General features: G+C 40.0%; 2 protein-coding genes across 2 annotated transcripts; both read left to right on the top strand.

Annotated features, from left to right (window-relative positions):
- The first annotated feature begins 1,366 nt into the window (after positions 1–1,366).
- On the top strand, positions 1,367–4,294 carry LOC130733915 (uncharacterized). The gene is made up of 4 exons (XM_057586207.1): positions 1,367–1,877; positions 1,957–2,384; positions 2,475–3,151; positions 3,229–4,294. The coding sequence occupies exons 1-2, from the start codon at positions 1,607–1,609 to the stop codon at positions 2,319–2,321; spliced, it is 636 nt and encodes a 211-aa protein (XP_057442190.1). The 5' UTR covers positions 1,367–1,606; the 3' UTR covers positions 2,322–2,384; positions 2,475–3,151; positions 3,229–4,294.
- Positions 2,800–4,013, top strand: LOC130740265 (uncharacterized). The gene is made up of 2 exons (XM_057592807.1): positions 2,800–3,151; positions 3,355–4,013. Exons 1-2 carry the CDS (start codon positions 2,800–2,802, stop codon positions 4,011–4,013), a joined length of 1,011 nt encoding a protein of 336 aa, XP_057448790.1.
- Positions 4,295–19,272: the final 14,978 nt, after the last annotated feature.

Genomic DNA, 19,272 nt, shown 5'->3' with positions numbered 1-19,272 from the left:
CAACATTAGATTTCTCTTTTCAGCATTAGATCACGAAGAAATAGAAGAAAAAAAATCACAATCAATGCTTAGATTACAATGTACACGTAAACTTGATGCAATGGAGGTAAAGAACTTGATCTAAGTTTTATCCTTAGTGAAAGGGAGAAACTTAGATCAAGTTCCTTAAATCTATTTCATCAAGTTTACCAATCATGTGATGACACATGTGCCACTATTTCTACAAATAAATGTCATTTATTAAGAATTTATTACCAAATTTTGAAAATGTACACATAAACTTGATGAAATGGAGGTAAAGAACTTGATCTAAGTTTTATCCCAAACGAGACAACTTCATTTTTGTGGATATACAACACTATCGCATACCAATTATCAACCATGCCGAAATTAAGGACCTTTTAATCATACATATTCTACAAAACTGTTAGAGTTGTTATTTTGGTACAATGGAGGGGCTATGTATCGGACACAAAGGATAATACCTCACTAATGTCCTGCCTAAAGCCTGAAAAATAGTGGTAAAACTGAACGATATACAAGTGCAGGATTTTTTTTCTAAATAATGCAAAAAAGATTTTTAATTAGCAAAAAGGGTCAAAAAAAATATTTAGCAAGATGAGGTACTTTTGGACACGTTGGCGCTGAGGTGGATGGGGTAGTTGAGTTCCGCAAGAAAACTTGCGAATTGCATGTATTATTTCTGAAAAAGTAAAAGCCTGATTGGGAAATGATGGTTGAATGATGGGTTGCAGGTGCTTGGAAAATCATTGCGTGATGATGGTTGGAAGCTAGTGGGATTCGCAAGAAAGGTTGCGAGTTGCATGCTTTCTGAAAAGTTGATTGGTAAATGATGGGTGAATGATGGTGGCAGGTTGGCAGAGGACAAGACAAGCAAACCGCAAACAATGTTGCGAATCCCATTATTATGGCATGGGGAAGGAGCGCATGGCAGTCACTGATAGCAGGTTGGAGTCGCAAGTTTTGTTGCGAATCCAGGATACACAAAATGACAAAATAACTGAGATTGACTGGATTCTCAATTTTTTTTGCGAATTCTAAACACTATAAGTACAAAACTTCAATCTCCTGCATCTCATAACTTTCTTCTACGAAAACTACCTTTGCATATTTTCAAAACTTCAATCTCCTGCATTTCCTAACGTTTCTGTAACGAAAAATACATTTGCAATGGATCAAGTTATTACTTTTGTGTATTACGATGGTAGGGTTGTCCATGGAGACCAAGGTGCCATATTCGAAGGTCGGAGAAGGTCCATGCATCTGAAGCGCAACATTACCTTCGACCGTTTGAAGAAGAAAATCCACGAAAGGTTGAAGCTGCAAAGGAACCAGATGATTTCTAGAGTCAGCTCTAGATTTATGACGACACCGAATCCCATTTTTTTACGCATTTTGAGATAGTTGATAATGTCGATGTGCAAGTCATGATGGATGCATTTAGTCAGCAGTCATATATGGTTCAGTTGGAGCTGTATGTTGAAGTTACTGAAGCTGGAAGTTCATCAATGCCAGTACCGACGGTGGTAGACATGTTGTTGATGAGGAGGTTCTTGCAGAACCATATACTGTGCCTTTTAGCGTCATGAGTATTGAAGATACCAATATCGTCGCTCCTTCGGATGTCGCAGTTAATTTGGGCGATGATTATGACTACCGCCTTGTCAATGATAATGTGGACGGTGAAGTCATTCCTTCAGACGATGACCACAATGAAGATGAAAGAATGCAAGAAGGAGGTGACGAGTCTGACACAGACGAAGAGGGAGATCGACACGCTAATCCTCAGCCTCAGATGACACCTCATCCTGCTGATCAACCGGTGACACCAGTGAATGTCAATGTTGAAACCCAAGGTATGTGCAATCAACATATCTCATCAAGCGTTGTTTTTTATAAATATATGGTACTTGATATATTTCTATAATTTTTCAGGCCACCCAAACACGGCCCCATTCTGGAGTGCTTCTTCACATTATACATATATTAACTGGGATTACCCAGATGAAGAAACTGATTTTTATTCTGAAACAGATGTGAATGGATCATGGAAGATTGGTGATGACTTATGTAAAGGTTTGATTTTTGAAAACAAGCTTGCTGTACAGGATGCCCTGTTACACTATTGTCTTAGACTAAATCAAACTTATAAGATGAGCGAATCCAAGCCAGGCTACTTTACTGCAAAGTGTCAGAAATCCGTAGATGGCTGCCCGTGGAGGATAAGGGCACATCTATCCAAGAAAATTGGTAAATGGACCATATCCAAATGGGGGTGGGGGGTTCGCATACGTGCTTAAATGCGATGACTTTTCAAGACCACAAGAAGATGACGTCAACCTTCATGTCCAACTACATTCTAGGTTTAATGCTTACATATGATTACTATGTCGTTACACATTTACAAATTGGAAATTGCTATTAACTTACATTATTTTTCTTTGATGTCTCAGGCATGGTAAGTGCCCAACCAATTATCCCTATTTCTCTCATACAAGAGAGGATCAGTGGTCACCTCAATTTCAAGGTGTCATACTTTAAAGCTTGGAAGGCGAAGCAAAAAGCACTTGCTCGCGTGTTCGGTGATTGGGAGGAGTCTTATGACCTGCTCCCTAGGTGGTTGGAATATATGCTGAGGTTTTCCCCTGGATCCCATTACGAGTTTGTCACGACTGACTATAAGGACCGGTATGGCAATGTTGTTCCTGATTTCAAGAAATTTGGTCGAGTGTTTTGGACGTACAAAAATGTTGTGACGCATTCAACTATTGCAAGCCAATGATACAAATTGATGGCACGTTCCTGTACGGAAAGTATAGTGGAACTTTGCTTATTGCCACGACACAGGACAGGAACAGTAATGTGTTGCCTTTAGCTTTTGCAATTGTGGAGGGAGAAACACTCGGTGATTGGACGTGGTTTCTTCGTCTGATGCGTGTGCATGTCACCAGGAAACAAGGGATATGTCTAATATCAGACAGACACGCCAGAATTCTCTCAGCAGTGGGGAATCCATCTAACGGGTGGCAGCCACCAAACGCTTATCATGTGTATTGCATTCGCCACGTTGCCAGCAATTTCAACACCAGGTTTCACAACACACAGCAGAAAAATGAACTGATAAATATGGGTAAGTTTGCGTCTGTTCATTAGTTCAAATTTTTATCTTTTTAATGTGGAATATTGAAATTAGTTTGAAATGTGCAGCTTACGAGCCTTGCCCATATCTTTTCGAGCAACGCTTAGCGACTTTTCGAGGGCACAACACAGCTGTCCGATAATGAATAAATGACATAAGTAATGAGAAATGGAGCCGATCTTGTCATGTGGAAGGTCGTAGATACGACCACAAGACCACGAACTTATCTGAGGCGGTGAACAAAGTGTTCAGGGGTGCTAGAAACTTGCCTATCACTGCACTTGTTAAATGCACATATTGCAGGCTTGTGGAATATTTTGTGCAGCGAGGTTCTGCAGCAGCAGCACAACAAGTAGTCGACGACATATATTGTAACAAGGTCATGGAGGCCATGACAAAGAATGCGACGATTGCCCAGTCTCACATTGTGCGCACGTATAGCATAGATAGGTCCAGGTTCGAAGTAGAGGAGGGATTCAACCAGCAGAACCATCGCAGTGGTTATACGTGGCGACTGAACTTAGATGAAAGAACTTGCGAATGTGGACGCTTCCAGGCTTTCAAATATCCTTGTTCACATGTGATCGCGCCATGCGCCAACCAGAGTTTAGACTATCTTCAATATGTAGACCCTGTTTATACGATCCAGAACATTGTGGATGCGTATTCAGGGCAGTGGTACCCCATTGGGAATGATCTGAACATGCCGCCAAGAGCTGGGCCTAGAATTACTCGAGATCCTGCCAAAATACGAAAGAAGGGTCGTCCATGGTCTACCCGTATAAGAAATGAGATGGACTTGAGGGAGACTCAATCTCAGCCGAGTCGGAGATCGGTGTCACTACAAAGATAAATATGTTGCTTTAATTGTGCAAGCTCTTAAATTAATCACCATGTGTAGCTTGAAGTGTAGTCCAAATGCATGTAAGAAATAATTATGTTAGAGCTTAAACATTGACTCATTGCTATTATCATGTCAAGGAGGTATCCACTGATGCTTTTACAATGAAGATGGTCATGCGTGCTCAATTCTAAAACTTTCATGTGTTGGATGCTTTTAAAATGAAGTTATAAGCTCTTATTTCTCATATTGTTGCTAACTTGATATGAATTGGATGCTAGTACAGATCAAAACAAGAAGGAAAGAATTTAATAGTATAGTATTATATACTTATATATATAAACTAAAAGTTTAATGTATAAACTAAATTTTTATTATATACTCGTGTGTCTATATATATATATATATATATATATATGTAAACTATAATTTACGTAAAAACATAAATATTAAACACTAATATATTACACACCAATATATTACACACCAACTTTAAAGTCTAAAATATATTACACACCAACTTTAAATTCACTAATTATAAGTAAATGATACAACAAATCAACAATTTCGACAATTAGGATAGGGACGGTCTCTTGCATCCCGGTATGGCCTATCTGGGTCTCCCCCTGCAGCTGCACGGTTCAAGTCCAGTTGGAAGTTAGCCTGTGTCTGCTGGAGCTGGGAAGGGTCTACATCTTCCCAGAAATGCGGTCGAGGAGGCTCCAGCAATTCATGAATTGCAATACCATCCCAGTCACCCATTGGATTCCAAGTATCTGGATTAACGTCTTGCATATGCACTGGCGGTGTTTGAAAGTTGTCATAGCCATGTTGTGACCCAGCAAATGACCCTTCACCAACAAAATTTGTTGATGACACAAATTGTTGAGAATGTGATCCATCAAAATGCGGTGCCGGCACATATGGCTGAGACTGTGAACCGTCAAAATGCGGTGTCGGTATATATGGCTGAGACTGGGATCCATCAAATTGTGTTGAGGGAGTATATGGCTGAGATCCATACATTGTTTGAGTCTCAGGCATCTGCATCGGTGTCTCTTCCTGATCATCAGGAACCCCAGAGGACCCCGTCCCATAATAGTATGGTCGGTATGTCTCATTCAGATCAAGGGGGTACAATGAGTACTATCCATGTGGAGGTGGTAGTGTTCCCCCCTGAATAATAACATCTTCAGCAATATGAGATTCTCGCCGTCTTCCAAGACCTTCCCCTTCTTCTTTTCCAGTCGGCGGTATGTCATTTGTGGTTGCGTGTGTAAACTCCATAGGAAAGCTAGGAACCGATGCAGCGGGATGAGATATCCTGTCACTTGCATGACAAAGTGTAAGGCAACGAGCAGCTTGGTTCTGAAGGTCATGATCCGTGTATAGTGGGCGACCTTCAGGTGTCAGTCCATACCATACATGTTGAACGCGCATAGCCTACATTATTAATAACAGAGTGAGGATGTTACGTGCATATATGATTAAAGAAGTAAAAATATCACAACAACTTAAATATAATAACCATTTGCCCTCTTGTTGCAGCCGCACGCGTCAACCAACGAACGGAATACTTGTCGTACCAAATCATGTACTCATCATTTGGCCCAACAAGAGTATTAGTCTCGGGTTGGTTAGCCAACCTCTGGTGCCTCTCCGACCACAGCTGTATAAAACCACGCATGTTATGTACCCAATCCTGCTTTTCCTTCCCTTTCAGAGAAATATCATGCATTTCGTTAAGTTGAGACGGTGCATCCGGTACAGGTTGAAACATCCCGAATTGTTGCATAACTTGATCCGGTTGATGCCACTCTGAAACGTGATAGAGTACCATTGGCACCACAGTTCTCCATAAATGCATGTTTTCTCGACAACGTTCCGGAAGCCCATTGAGAACACGATCAGAGTACGGCTTCCACACAAACTACATACACAAGAAGGATAAGAATTTAAATGAAAATAAAGATAAGCAAAGTACGACATCCACACAAGCTACTCATGTCATTAGAACTCAAATTGTCTAATTTGGTGCGCCACCACTCGATTTGCTTCTTTGCTCACTTTATTGGTTTTTTCGGGTCCGGGTCCCTCCATCTGTTTAATATATAAAAAATGAATGAACCGTAAAGTTAGAATTTAAGGAAATGAAACTAGCAACGAAATTTATTATTTAAATTATGTGCATACCTTGCCGCGAGTGGGAGGCCACGGTGCAACCTCGGTGGATCCGGGCCGATTCCTGGAATCCTTAGCCATGCCCACACTTGTATCAAATAAGCACAGCCGCCAATCTCTGTACGTGAAGCACCGGTTGCATAGCACAACTCATGATAGAGAAGTGCTAGTACGGCTGAACCCCAACTATACTTTGCGGTCTCCTCAAATTCTCGTAAGAGAATGAGATATCTAAGAGGGACATGTGAACCAGTGTGGTCACAAAGTAAGAAAGTACCAATTAGTCGCAAGATGTATGCTCTTGCAGCATACATAATTTGTATCGGGTCGGCGACGACTAGATTATGAAAATTAAATTGCGCAGCTAGCCAAACCAACTTCAAGCCACCTCCTTTGATAGCACTGGTGGGTGGCACCACTCCGAGCAAGTCCTCTACAAGCTCAGACCAATAAAACCAAGTAACTCCGGTGACAGGATTCCCATCAATGGGTAAGCCAAGATGAACAGCAACATCTTGCAGAGTGGTAGTACACTCTCCGAACGGCATATGGAACGTGTGTGTCTCAGGCCTCCATCACTCCACCATAGCTGATATTAAAACTTTGTCAAGTTTCAGAGACCCAGCTAAGGCGGCTTCGTAAAATCCGGCTTGACGAAGGTGGCGGCCTACAATTTCAGCAGGAATAAAATCTCGAAAATCCCGATATTTTCTCACTTTCAGAATTCTATTTATTTGGTTCCACGCACCAATAGACACGTGTTTACCATCTTTTTGCAAATACAACACACTATCATTCCTCGGACTCAATTTGACCACTTCTTGGTCGGCCATTTACAATACCTATTGAACATAATGAATAAAAGATGATAGTTAATAAAATATAATGATAATAATTCTAAAATAATTTAAGTGACAAAACCTCATGCTAATAATTAATAAAAGTTGTACAATATAGTTAGTAATAATAATTAAGTCACATATGAAAACTAGTCATTTACTTATATCATTATTAACAAAACCATGAAAAAAAATATTTCAAAGTAAAGGTTGAAAGAGTAGAGAAAATACCTTTATTTTGAGGGGGGAGAGTTCAAAGAAATTGACACTTTGAGAGTTGAGAGAAACTTGGTCGAGAGTTAGGAGAAAGTTGTGAGAGTTAAGAGATTTGAGAGTTGGAGTTGAGGGAGTTGGGAGAGTGGCGGTTTATATGTAGGGGTTGGAGACCGCCACAAAGCACTACAATCCGCAACATTTTTTGCGGTTTTCAGGTCGAATCAGAGCTGCCACGCGCTCCTTCCCCATGCAGCAGACAATGAATATCACGGGTCCATGTCCTGTTCCCCTGCCACCCTGCCCCATATCATCTGACATCATTGTGCCATCATATCACCCTGAAAAGCACTTGGATTCGTAATAAAACTTGCGGCTCCAACCTCTATCATTGAGTCCTCATCGAGTCAATCAGTCTGCACGCGCCCCTTCCCCATGCGACTAGGAACTCGCAAGAAATGATGCGACTCCCTCTAGCTTACAAAAGCAATAATTTTCCAATCACCTGCAACCCATCATTCCACCATCATTTCCCAATCAGGCTTTTACTTTTTCAGAAATAATACATGCAATTCGCAAGTTTTCTTGCGGAACCCAACTACCTCATCCACAATCCGCAGTTATTGCTTGCATTATAAGTTTTCCATTAAATATTACAAGTGAATTTTATCTCTAATGACATTATTAAGAATTTATTGTTAAACTTTTAAAAATAATACATGTATTATTATATGATTGGTAAATTTGATAAAATAGATATAAAGAACTTATGTAAGTTTTGTTTTTTTAACTATTTTTTTTGAGTCCCCGAGGGTTAGCTCAAGTGGTAAGAGTTAGGGGACATAAGCGTTGGAGAGGGGAAGGTCTAGGGTTCGAATCCTGGAAAAAAAAAATTAAAGGGATTTTTTAACCTACTAACAACTAACTACTAACATTTGCCTATTAAAAAAGAAAACTTATTTTTTTTTCAAAGTCAAGAGTTTTATTGAATTGAAAATGAGTCGAGATACAAGTCATTTTCACAATGGAATAAGCACAACGCCAACAATGAAACAAAGAACAAAAAATAATGAGTTATGATATATACACACCTCTCCACTTCTTTTCCTCCTCCATTCTATTTATTTATCTCTTCTTTATCAATCAAATCATATATCACATCTTTACTTTTTCTCTCTTTTCTTCCTATCTCTCTTTTCTTTCACCTCTCCACACCTCAAAAGTGAGGTCCACACCTCAAAAGTGAGGTGTGAAGATATAATATCCAAAAATAATATGGGCTTGAAAATAATAAATATTGTTAAATAAAATAACGAAAAATAAAAAGAACGCAAAGAAAGCGAATTTCGAAAGTCGGAAAATAACTGTCACCTCAACATCTAATATGTTATGACGGCGTTGGACTCCCCTCTACCTACTGATCTTACCTCTTTTAATTTAGCTAGAGATATGTTAGCGTTCTAGCTAGTTTTTTTTTTGTCTTTATTTCCCATCACAAAAAAAAAATTGTTATCAAGCTTGCACTTATCCCCAAGAGTTAACTCAAGTCGTAAAAGCTAGAAGATATGAAGACTTGGTAGGATGAATAGCAAAGAGTCAGAGTTCGAATCCTGAGTAAAACTAATTTATTAACATAACTAACAACTAACACTTACAAACTTAGCACTTGGATTGCAAATCTGTCGTTGGTATAACCGGAAACAAGTGTCCTCAATCTTTCTGCAACGTGTCAATTGTTGATGCAATCAAATCTAATTGACAAATGACAAGCAATTATTTAAACATTATTACCAAATTATATGTTGGATGTTTTTGTCAATTTTTTTGACCGGGGCTATCAAACAACATAATCACTTACTTTCAAATTAAATTCCGTGTACTCAAAGCATAAGTTCTTTTCTCTCCAAATTCTTTTCTAATCAATACATACATTTGAATATTGGATTTGGTGGAAAATCCGTTTTATTTGGACATTTTTAATTTATGGGCTCACCCACTCACCACCGCCCTCAATCATGTAAAAAAAGAGCTGTAGAAGATACCGTAGAAGATTTATAGATCGATCGATCGAGTATATTGAACAAGGATGATACTTCAATTTTTTTTTTAATGAATATACACTGTCAGTGTAAAATAGTTTTAGGTACACTGACATCCAATTAAATTCCGCCAAATAAGTAAATATGTTTTTATTTTAATTAAAATTAAAAATGAATGTAACTCTCTCTCCTACGTGGCAAACATTAATTGGATGTCTGTGTAAAACTATTTTACACTGACAGTACATATCCATTAAACTAAAAAAAAATAATACATTTGACTATTTGAGTAAATAATTAATGGATGTAAACGTTTATCCATACTCTGCTCCGAGTGAATTATTTGAGTTTTTTTTGTTACAGGAGGAAAATTAACGAAAGGATTATGTTGATTATCCATAAGCCCTGGGTTCAAGCTTTGACTGAAAGGTACCTGCAAAATAATATAGTTCTCCAGGGAAAGTGCAAGCAAGGTGATTCCTATGTCTGGCGAAGCATAATTCGTGCCAAGGATTATGTTGGAAGTGGTTTTTAGCCGTAGTTAGGGAATGGAGCATCGTCTGTTTGGTATAGTAATTGGCTGGGAACAGATAGAATATGTGATAGAATACCTTTTGTTTATTATCTCAGATACGCAGCTAACTGTGGCGGACCTTTGGCGGAATGGCTCGTGGAATTTGGATTGCTTGTCTACTATGCTCCCACCTGAGATTAGAGAGGAGATTACGTCTGTTGTTGTCCCTCCTTCGAGGCCCCATCCTGATGCTCTTCGTTGGATCCATACTCTAGAGGGGCGTTATACACCTGCTTCGGCATATGACAGTTTGTTGGCTCCGGCGACTGGAGACTTTTCCGTTTGGAGGAGAATTTGGAAATCGAAGGTGCCAGACCGAATTCGCTTCTTCCTATGGCTTGTGGCTCAAGGAGCGTTGCCAACAAACGCGAAACGATTCCAGTCGCATATGGCTCAGAATGCAGCTTGTCCCCTTTGTGCAGCAGATCACGAGGATATAGACCACCTATTGAGATGGTGCCCAGACTCGAGGAGCATTTGGCGCCAATTCCGATCTGTCCTTCCCCCACTAGCTATGCAGATTGACTTCTCTATGTGGCTCAAAGACTTACTTTCTCACCAAAATTGTGTGCTTGGTATTGCAGTCATGTGGTGGTCCTGGAAGTGGCGGAATCAGAGAGTATTTGAAGCTCAATAAGCAACCCTCAACCAAGTGCTTCTTTGTGTTCTCAGGGACGAGGCGCTCCATGCTCTGTCACAGCCACATGTAAATCCCCCACAGGCACATGTCACTACCTTTCAAGGCTTGGAACCACCGCCGGCTGCGCGCATTCACATCGACGGGAGCTGGAACCCGATGACTGGTAGAATGGGGTGTGCGGTGGTGGTGCGGGACAGTATAGAGCGGTGGGTTTCTGCAATTTCTTTGAGCACTGGGCAAGGCAACGCGTTTCTGGCTGAAATCCGGACAATGGAACTAGCCTTGAAGCATGCTATGGAGCTTGACTTCAGGGAAGTGATATGTGCATCTGATTGTGCTACTTTGGTTAGTGTTCTTCAACCTGGAGGGAATATGAGCACATTCTGGGACCAGGAAGATATTCAGAGGGTGAAAGATCTGATGGGGAATTTCCAGAGCTGTACGCTGGTCCAAGTAGCGCAGGAAAAGAATAACACGGCTGATACTCTAGCACGGGAAGCGGCTAAAGTTGGATCGCCTTTGCAAGTGTGGAAAAGGCCACCTTCATTTGTTTCTGCATCATTGTATTTAGATGCTTTGAGTTAATTTTTCTTTGTCGTTAATTTTCCTTCTATAACAAAAAAAAAATACTCTACTCCGAGTGAATTATAATACTAATTTTAAAATAGCTTATTGAGAATAACTTACAAATTATAAGACAAACTTGAATAAAATTTTGCAATAAGTTCTAGAGTGTTAATTAGTTCTTATGTTTATTATATAGGCACCAATCACGTAAATTTTAATTATTGAAATAAATTTAAAATTGTTAAAAAATGTTCAGGTGTATTGGGTAAATAACCTAATGAAGAACTCGTCCTATCCTCGATGTGGAGATCCCGTGGAGGATGTTGATCGCCAGTTTCAGACTTGTGTAAGTCTAAACAGGTGTGGGATTACTTTCATCTTATTTCACTTCGCACTTCTGCTACTACTTCCTTTAGTAGCTGTTTTTTTATGCAGCTCCAAGGCTCCAATTGCAGATACTGGTCATTGTAATTCTCTGGTGCATTTGGAAATAGCGTAACATCCATGTCTTTGATCTACAACCTTGGTCGTTGCATGTTTTCCTTCGGCAGGTCTATGTTGTAGTCAATGAGTTTTCGAGGTGGGGTAAGCCAGTACCATCGACTAGTCCAGACTATCCCCTAGCAACTGGAAGTAAGATCCGGATCTTGTTAGATCCCACCATTGGAGCTAGGATTGTCCAAAGGGAACTGGATTGAACCAGACCTGGAAAAACCGATACATTTTTTTGAAATCAGGCAGGTTGGCGGGTTGAGCGATTGAAAAAATCAGTTTATTAAGGGTTTGGGCTTGAGCCCGACCGAACCAACCAAATTAATTATTTCTTAAAAAAAAGGCTCACCCCAAGTTAACCCTAGGTTTTAACTTCTTTTCTCCTCAGCCGTTACACACTTCAACTTCTCTTTCTCTTCTCTCATCCCTTTCTCTAGAAACCCTTCCCACTTGTCTTCCAACCCTAGCCGCCGCCCACACCAGAAACCCCCACCGACCATGACTACAATCCTATCTCATATCTTCCCTTATGTTGCCTTCATCATCGACGTCACCGACCATAAATGTTGTCGTCGTCGGCCATTATCGTCGTCATCGTCGACCATAAACGTCGTCATTGCCCTCTTTCACTCTTCTTGTCACAGATCTGACGTCGCTCGCAGATCCATTCTCATCATCGACATGCCCGCATATCCTTCTCTACTCATGGGTGCGGTTCTGGTCCAGAGTCATGTTCTTGTTCTCTTCCCTTCTAATCTAAGCACTTGGATGATTGATTTGTTGAGATTTTGGGCATGCAAGAAGATGGAGAAAGATAGATCAATTGCTTTGGTAATTTGTTATTTGATTTGTTGTATGATGGATAACTTCTCTTCTGTTTTTTTTTCATCTTTTGGAAATTTGTAAAGATTTACTTTCATATTTAGTTTCTGATATGTTTCGTCATCTTCTTCTTCACTTTTTGTGATTATTTTTTTTGGTTTTATAACTGTGCCAACCCACCCGACCAAACCAGTAACCGCCCAAATCGAACCCGAGCCACCTGTGTCCACTGAACGGACGGTGGCAGGCTTGGTTGTTTGGTGTTCTTCACCCGACCAAAACCGAGTTTTTGGCCCGAAACCGCCTGTTGGACAACCCTAACTGGAGCAATCCTACATGGCATGAGATCTTAGCTTTTGCTAAGAAAGCTAAGATTTGTGTCTTAGCTCAACTACTCGCAAAACTGGGATCTTGAATAAAATAATATTTTTCCCTCCATTTAGTACCAGAACCAAAGTAAAAAATAGGAAGGGAAAGAAACTGAATCATTTTCATTAATTAACAAGAATGATATACAGATACAGATTACAAAGATCAACTTCAGAAAATGGAAAAAATAAACCCTAAAAATAAAAAATAAAATCAAACCCAAGATCTGTCACCGTGTCTTCATGGTCGTCGCAGATCTGACACTCCATTGAAGGATCCGCGACATGGAGAGAAACTGGATGGGTCCAGATCATAGATAGGAGGTACGGTGGTGGAGGGGAGAGGAGATGAGGTGCGGTGGAGAGAGGACCATAGAGAGAATCGCGTTTTGGGTGGATAGAGGAAGGACTGGACAAGAGAAAGGATGAATGGTGGTGGAGGAGTAGGGTGGTGACAGTGATGTGGGAAGGAGGTGCGTTTTAGGGTTTTATGTGTGGTTGACTCCTTTCCTGCATTTAGAATAAGACTTGAATGATCCATCCAATGAATCTTTCCTCTTTTTACTGTTTTCAACAAAACTCTTCGATGTTCGATTCGGCTCTATGTTAGAACATTTTTGTGAATGCTATTCTGATCTAAGTGGTCCTATTCTGTGTCCCTTGCTAGGAAACATTATTCCCCTTTTCATTCCAAATTCAAGAATACAATCGATAAGATTAGTGAGGAAGGGAGTCGATTTCCTGAGTAAGTTGGAAAGCGATCTAGACGAGAGAATGCAGTTTCCTAATCCTTGGTGAATAGGGCGAAAACTTGAACTACGCACGTACATACTTTTAAAAAAAGGTAAATCCAATAGACATATAAAAACACGTGCTATTGCGGCTACACCTCCTGATTTATCAAGTATACTACGAAGAATTGCATGGATCGGTAGGAAATACCATTCCGACACAATATGAGGCGGGGTGGGCATCGGATTAGCATGTATATAATTTTCGGGATGCCCCAAAACATTAGGAGCATATAAAATCCAAATGGAATAAAAGATAGGAAAAGCTACCCAACCTACTAGATCCCAGCTGAGTGTGAAGGAGAGAAAGAGAAGAAGAAATAAGTTTGCCAGTTTTTCTAAAATGGGAATATATATTTAAGCTCTTTGACCGACTTAGCCAGTAACGGTCCATAACATGGGACCTTTTTTGACTGGCTGGGCCGGTCATTTTTTGTTTGTTTGGGCTTCTTTTTTTTTGTTGAAAAAACTCCCTTTTTTGTCTTTTTTTTTTCCAGCTTCATGATTTTGAAATGTTATTGTTTAGGCCTATATTATATATTTTATAAATAATAATTACGTTTTATTGAATTAATAATTAAATTTTTTATTACGTGGAAATAAATAATAGAATATATTGGGTATTGTGGGTCCAACCAAAAGTTAATTAAGATTTCAAACCATTTGAGCGAAATGTGCATCGGAACCTTATGGGTACCTTAAATTCTATGTGGCAATCCGAGCATACAAAAAGTGAGTTAAATCCCAAAATAAGATCCACCTTTGAAGATGCTCTAAGGCTTTGATTGTCTAGGAGTAATGTAGACAGAATTTGGTGGATTTTTGTCTTCTATGACAAATTGGATCTGATCATTGAAAAGGTTTTGGGTATTCTTGGATGTAGCTTTTAGACTTAGAAAATTTGTCCTCTTTAATGAGGCATTTTTTCTAAGGTAGCGTTTGGTGGTGGAACGGAGCAGGACAGAACAGAACGGAATGGGACAGAACAGAATGGAACACGACAATAATGTTTTGTGTGTTGTGTTTGGTAACTCCAAGTTATTAAAACGGAACCATAATTTTAATGACAAATATAACACTACATGTTTAATATTGGATTGATGATAAAAATCGAACTCAATTCAAAATTATACATACAACTCGTTTGTTATTGCTTATTTCATGAAAAAATCACTTTTTTTTTAAATAATCACTTTAATATTATTTAAGCTGTTTGAGTATGCTTTTGAAAAAAAGAAAGGCAAAAATCTGATAATTTCTATAAATTATTTTTTTGTTTTAGATTAAAAAATAATTATTTTTAACTCTTTTTAGAAATTTAGAGAAAATCATAAGTTGATTCGTGTTTGACTATTCTAATTAAAATCACTTTTTCTTATCTCCTCTCATCTATCATAATGGATTTTCATGATAAGTTAAGTAGCTTTTACAAATAATCTGTTTTCAGATTTCCGAACATAAAAATGATTTCTTTTATTAAAAAAGCGATTTTAAGGTGATGAAGAATGGTTATATTGCAACAATAACTCCTTTCCAGTCATGATGATTTCTCAAGCTTTGTTATGGAACTTCACACGGAAAAGCAGGCTAGGTTTGTACGATCATCACCATCATTATTGTACAACCATGTTAAAAATTGTACTGCATAAATTTTTAACTTTTACGTTGACATCTTGTGCAAAGCTAATTTTTAACCTTTAGGTGCCACCTCGTATTTGGCGACGTTAATAAGGGGGAGCTGTCCTAAACAGGGAATTTGGCGATGAAACAGATAATCTTATCGTTTTCTGTCAAGGATTCGTTATCGATATCCTCGATCGTCGTTGGGTTCTCAGTCCAATAAAATAGGAACTCTAGGGTGCCATCTCTGTGGGTGAAGAGTTCAGGGTACTCGTGGTGAACCCCGATTTCGAAATTTTTTTTGGTGAAGATGTTTTTGGGGTTATTCTTGAATCGAGTGAATTGTCGGCGACCGGGCCGAGCTTTCATCGATACCCATCCTTGGGTTAAGGTGGAATTGCGGTCGGCGTTGTAAAAGTAGAAAAAATGAAGGGCAGAGGGAGTTAAGCCTATGGCATCACAGAGTATCTCAAAGCAACGGATGAATGCCCAAGCGTTTGGGTGTACTTGGGTCGAGGCGGTGCGAATGTAATTCATAACTTCACAGCAGAAGGGAGAGAATGGGAGTTTGATGTGTAGGTTGGAAAAAATGAAGTCATAAACGAAGAAGTAGTGGGCGGAGTGGTCAGAAGGCAAGCACCAATGCCAGACCATTTCGTCTTTCTTGCAACCAACAACGCGGATGAATTTATTGTAACATTCTTCATGGCAAAAGCCCCCTTTTACCTAATGGAAGAAGTTTTGAACACCTTCCGAGGAGGTGTAAATTGAGGGCTGGCAGGCCGCCTCAGCGATCGTGGTGGGAACAAGAAGGGGTGGAAGGGACGTATCGGTTATCAGGCGAAAGGCAGAAATTTCTTCTTCGGTAGTAAGGGCGGGGGGGGGGGGGAGAGAGATTTCCGCCACCGGGGTTTGGGGGTTTTCTTTTTCCGGCATAGTTATTGGATTTTGGTCTTCCTGTACGGTGGAGGAACCAAGGTTTTCCAAGGGAACAGTGGAGCCTTGGCCCTTGTGGAGTCGGTAGGTTGTTTTGGTTTTGGCCATGGTGGGGGAAGAGGTGACTAGGTGGTCGGTGGGGGAGTAATGGAAATAAAAAAGAGTCTAAAGAAGAGAGGGAAGGGGAAACTGACCGGAGAATTGAAAGTGGTTTTCTACGGAGGAGAAGGGCGGAGCAGCTTGAATATGGTGTTTCCGGTGCGGTGGAGGATTGAGAGCAAGGGCACTTTGAGGGAGCGGTTTGAGAGTGATGAGGGAGTAAAAGTGTGAAATGAAGGGAAAGCGGGGTTTATATAGTGGGGGTGACGTTTGGAATGGGGGCGCTTTGAGGGAACGCGCGAGTATGTAAATGGTGGTGACAAGACTCGATGCGGTGTTGGGAAGTGGTAGGGTTTAATGGTAATGATGAAGAGTGAGGTGGCGTTTGGATTGTGGGGGCGACGTATCGGGAAAAAGATATGCTGACGTTAGAAGACGTGTTTGAAATTAGAATGAAAGGGGGAAAACAACTGACATGAGGTGATAGAGGGAATTTCGACTTTTTAGAAATCAAATTTCAATGCTATTATTAGCGGGATTTGATGAAATCAATCATGTGAGTGGCGAAGCAGTGACTCGTGAATTATGACAGGAGAATGGATGCATATTGGGTGGACCCACAATTGGGGATGTTTGACTTGCCACAAAGGAGAAGCGGCGACGACCACAACTTAAGGACACAACTTTTCGTGCCTAAAGCTCGATGTTTTGTGGACTGGGCGAGTTCTCTCGTCGTATTAGAAAGCTCGCTTAGGAGGTAACTTGATCCGTAAAAGCTGTACGAAGAGTAAGGGTGGGGAGAGATCGCCGAGTGCTTACTGGGCGAGACATTTTACAGGTGGAAGGCCAACACGATTTCTTCAGGAGTTTGCGTACTACTTTTCTAGTCCCCGCGTTAGTTGGCGGTTCATTGTATTTATGTATTTCTTGCGCCGTTTGGCAGTTCTTGTTTTATTTACGCCATGTTGGCAATTTATTCGCTTTATATAGGCTTTGATGATCCCGCCAAGGGACATGGTTAGGTGTTCTTTGGGGTGAGGAAGTTATCGTAACTAGAAGCTTGGGAATATTTCCTGCGCGTTGTTTGAGACCGCCAGCCGAGCAACGTTGTATCATGTGGAAAGTGGGGACATTCAACCTGCTGAAAGGATCACAAGGAAACGGAAATGGGCGATCACGTTTTGAAGACACACTGCGCTTTCATGCTTAAAGGTCGGTGTCTTGTGGACTGGGCGAGCCCCCTATACTCCAGGGGACTTCGCTTAGGGGTGATTTTAGGGGAAATTTGAGACACTCGCTCGAGGCGAGGGATGTACCTTGAGGAAGTTGAGACCCGGGTGAAGCGGCCCAATAGGCCCATTAACGGGACGCTTAGGATAGCCCACGAAGCCTCTATAAATTGGGGTCGAGGGCTAATGTAAGGGAGCTTTTGGCTCATTCTAAATAATAACAAACATTTATTCATCTTTATGTGTAAGACTTCCTGAGACTTCGGGGGTTACCCCTCTTGTGAGTAACAGCTACCAAAAAACCTCTTCAATAAAGAGTTGAAAAGCAGAATTAGCGGAGTAAGCCTAAACCTTCCATTAATGCTCCTACACTAATGGGATTGGAGCCACTCCCCTACAATTTAAAGGATGCTTTCTTTCAATCTCCTTGTTTCTCTCCTAACTTTTAATGTTGTTGGTTTCATGGAGATTATACAGTAGAAATTCTTGAGAGTTCTGAAGAAAATCAAAGGAGCTTTTTTGTTGGCTAGAGCATTGAGGTGGTCAGTTACATCAGACTTATGACGTTAAACAAGCGTTTAGTAGGAGACAACCTTCTTAGGGAGTGTTTCACTATTTAAACAGTATCTCTTTACAAGTTTTTCTGTCGAGTTTTCATGCTTTGCTTTCTATTTAAACTTTACCGTGTCCCCGTTAACATCATTGTGGTCATTTTATTTTTAATAAGCACGGTCATGACTATTTTATTTTCATTAAGTAGTGAACATACTAGTCCAAGTTTGCAAGTTTACTTGCTCTACTTGATTTATAGTGATAGAGATGGCAAGCGCCTTCGAGTATGTGATGCATTAGAAACTCGACTGATGGAGTCCCTCTCCAAGGTTAAGATTGAATCAAAGAGGCTCTCAACATCAGTCAAATGCAAACTTGTCTAGCAAAATAACATAAGTGTTGGGAAGGAGAAGCAATGGAAGAGTTTCATGGAGAAAGAAATGGAGTTATTTCTTCACAGTGAGCTTAACTTGAGAATATGCATCGAGCTCATGATGGTAAACTTGCTTTGTGTATAAGGAAATTTACTTGAAGCATGCATGGAGTTCTTTGGATCGCAAAGTTGGGCATGATAGTGCAACTTCCTAACACAGCCATGCGTACAGACATAACTGATCAACACAATTATGCTTGCATAAAACACAGTCGCTGCGCTAGAACACGCTAGTGGTTCCTCATGACCACGACCGTGCATACCATGACATGAGGTTGAAACTGATGAATTTATGTATTTGATTTCAGGTACCTCAAGATGAACTCCTCTATTTACTCCACTAACCTAGAAAAATCAGAGGGCAGATAACGAGTCGGGCGTGAGAAATGCTAAGCAAACTCGTGACGATGGTTCAACTTCTACTCCACCATCACCTCCATCTTATGCTTAGGGGAGTTTGTTTTTTTATTTTATTTTTTTATTTTATTTATATTTTTTCATTCTTGGAGTGTCGTGGAGGCAAAAAAAACAAGGAAAAACTCTTTGGAGGCAGACCAACAAAGACGGAGAAAGCCTTTGCATTTGTTTATCTCTTCTACTTTTATATGAGATGTTAGCCATGATTAGAATTTCTATCTTTTTCATATTTAATTTACTATCATTGATTAAACATCTTCCTCAAGTGTGCTATGTAGTTGTTGATGTACATTGGACCCGATTTATATTTCTATTGCTTAGTTTCCTTTATGATTGATATTTATTCGTTTTTGTGCTTATTATATACAAAGTAGCTAATTGTAAACTCTAGTGGCTAATTTCTCTTGACAGAAGTATTAATTTAATTGAACATGGAAGAAATCTGAGTATAGACTTTTA

Source organism: Lotus japonicus, chromosome 1 (genome assembly GCF_012489685.1).
Source record: "Lotus japonicus ecotype B-129 chromosome 1, LjGifu_v1.2".
Lineage (NCBI taxonomy): Eukaryota > Viridiplantae > Streptophyta > Magnoliopsida > Fabales > Fabaceae > Lotus > Lotus japonicus.
The sequence above is the reverse complement of the archived record's forward strand: the minus strand, read 5'-3'. Positions and strand labels throughout refer to the sequence as shown.

Bases quoted from the DNA above. Each gene is read 5' to 3' on its own strand.
- LOC130733915 (XM_057586207.1), top strand. From the start codon at position 1,607: ATGAGTATTGAAGATACCAATATCGTCGCTCCTTCGGATGTCGCAGTT. The intron at 1,878-1,956 runs GTATGTGCAATC...ATAATTTTTCAG, and splicing joins TGTCAATGTTGAAACCCAAG to GCCACCCAAACACGGCCCCA.
- LOC130740265 (XM_057592807.1), top strand. From the start codon at position 2,800: ATGATACAAATTGATGGCACGTTCCTGTACGGAAAGTATAGTGGAACT. The intron at 3,152-3,354 runs GTAAGTTTGCGT...GTCATGTGGAAG, and splicing joins AAATGAACTGATAAATATGG to GTCGTAGATACGACCACAAG.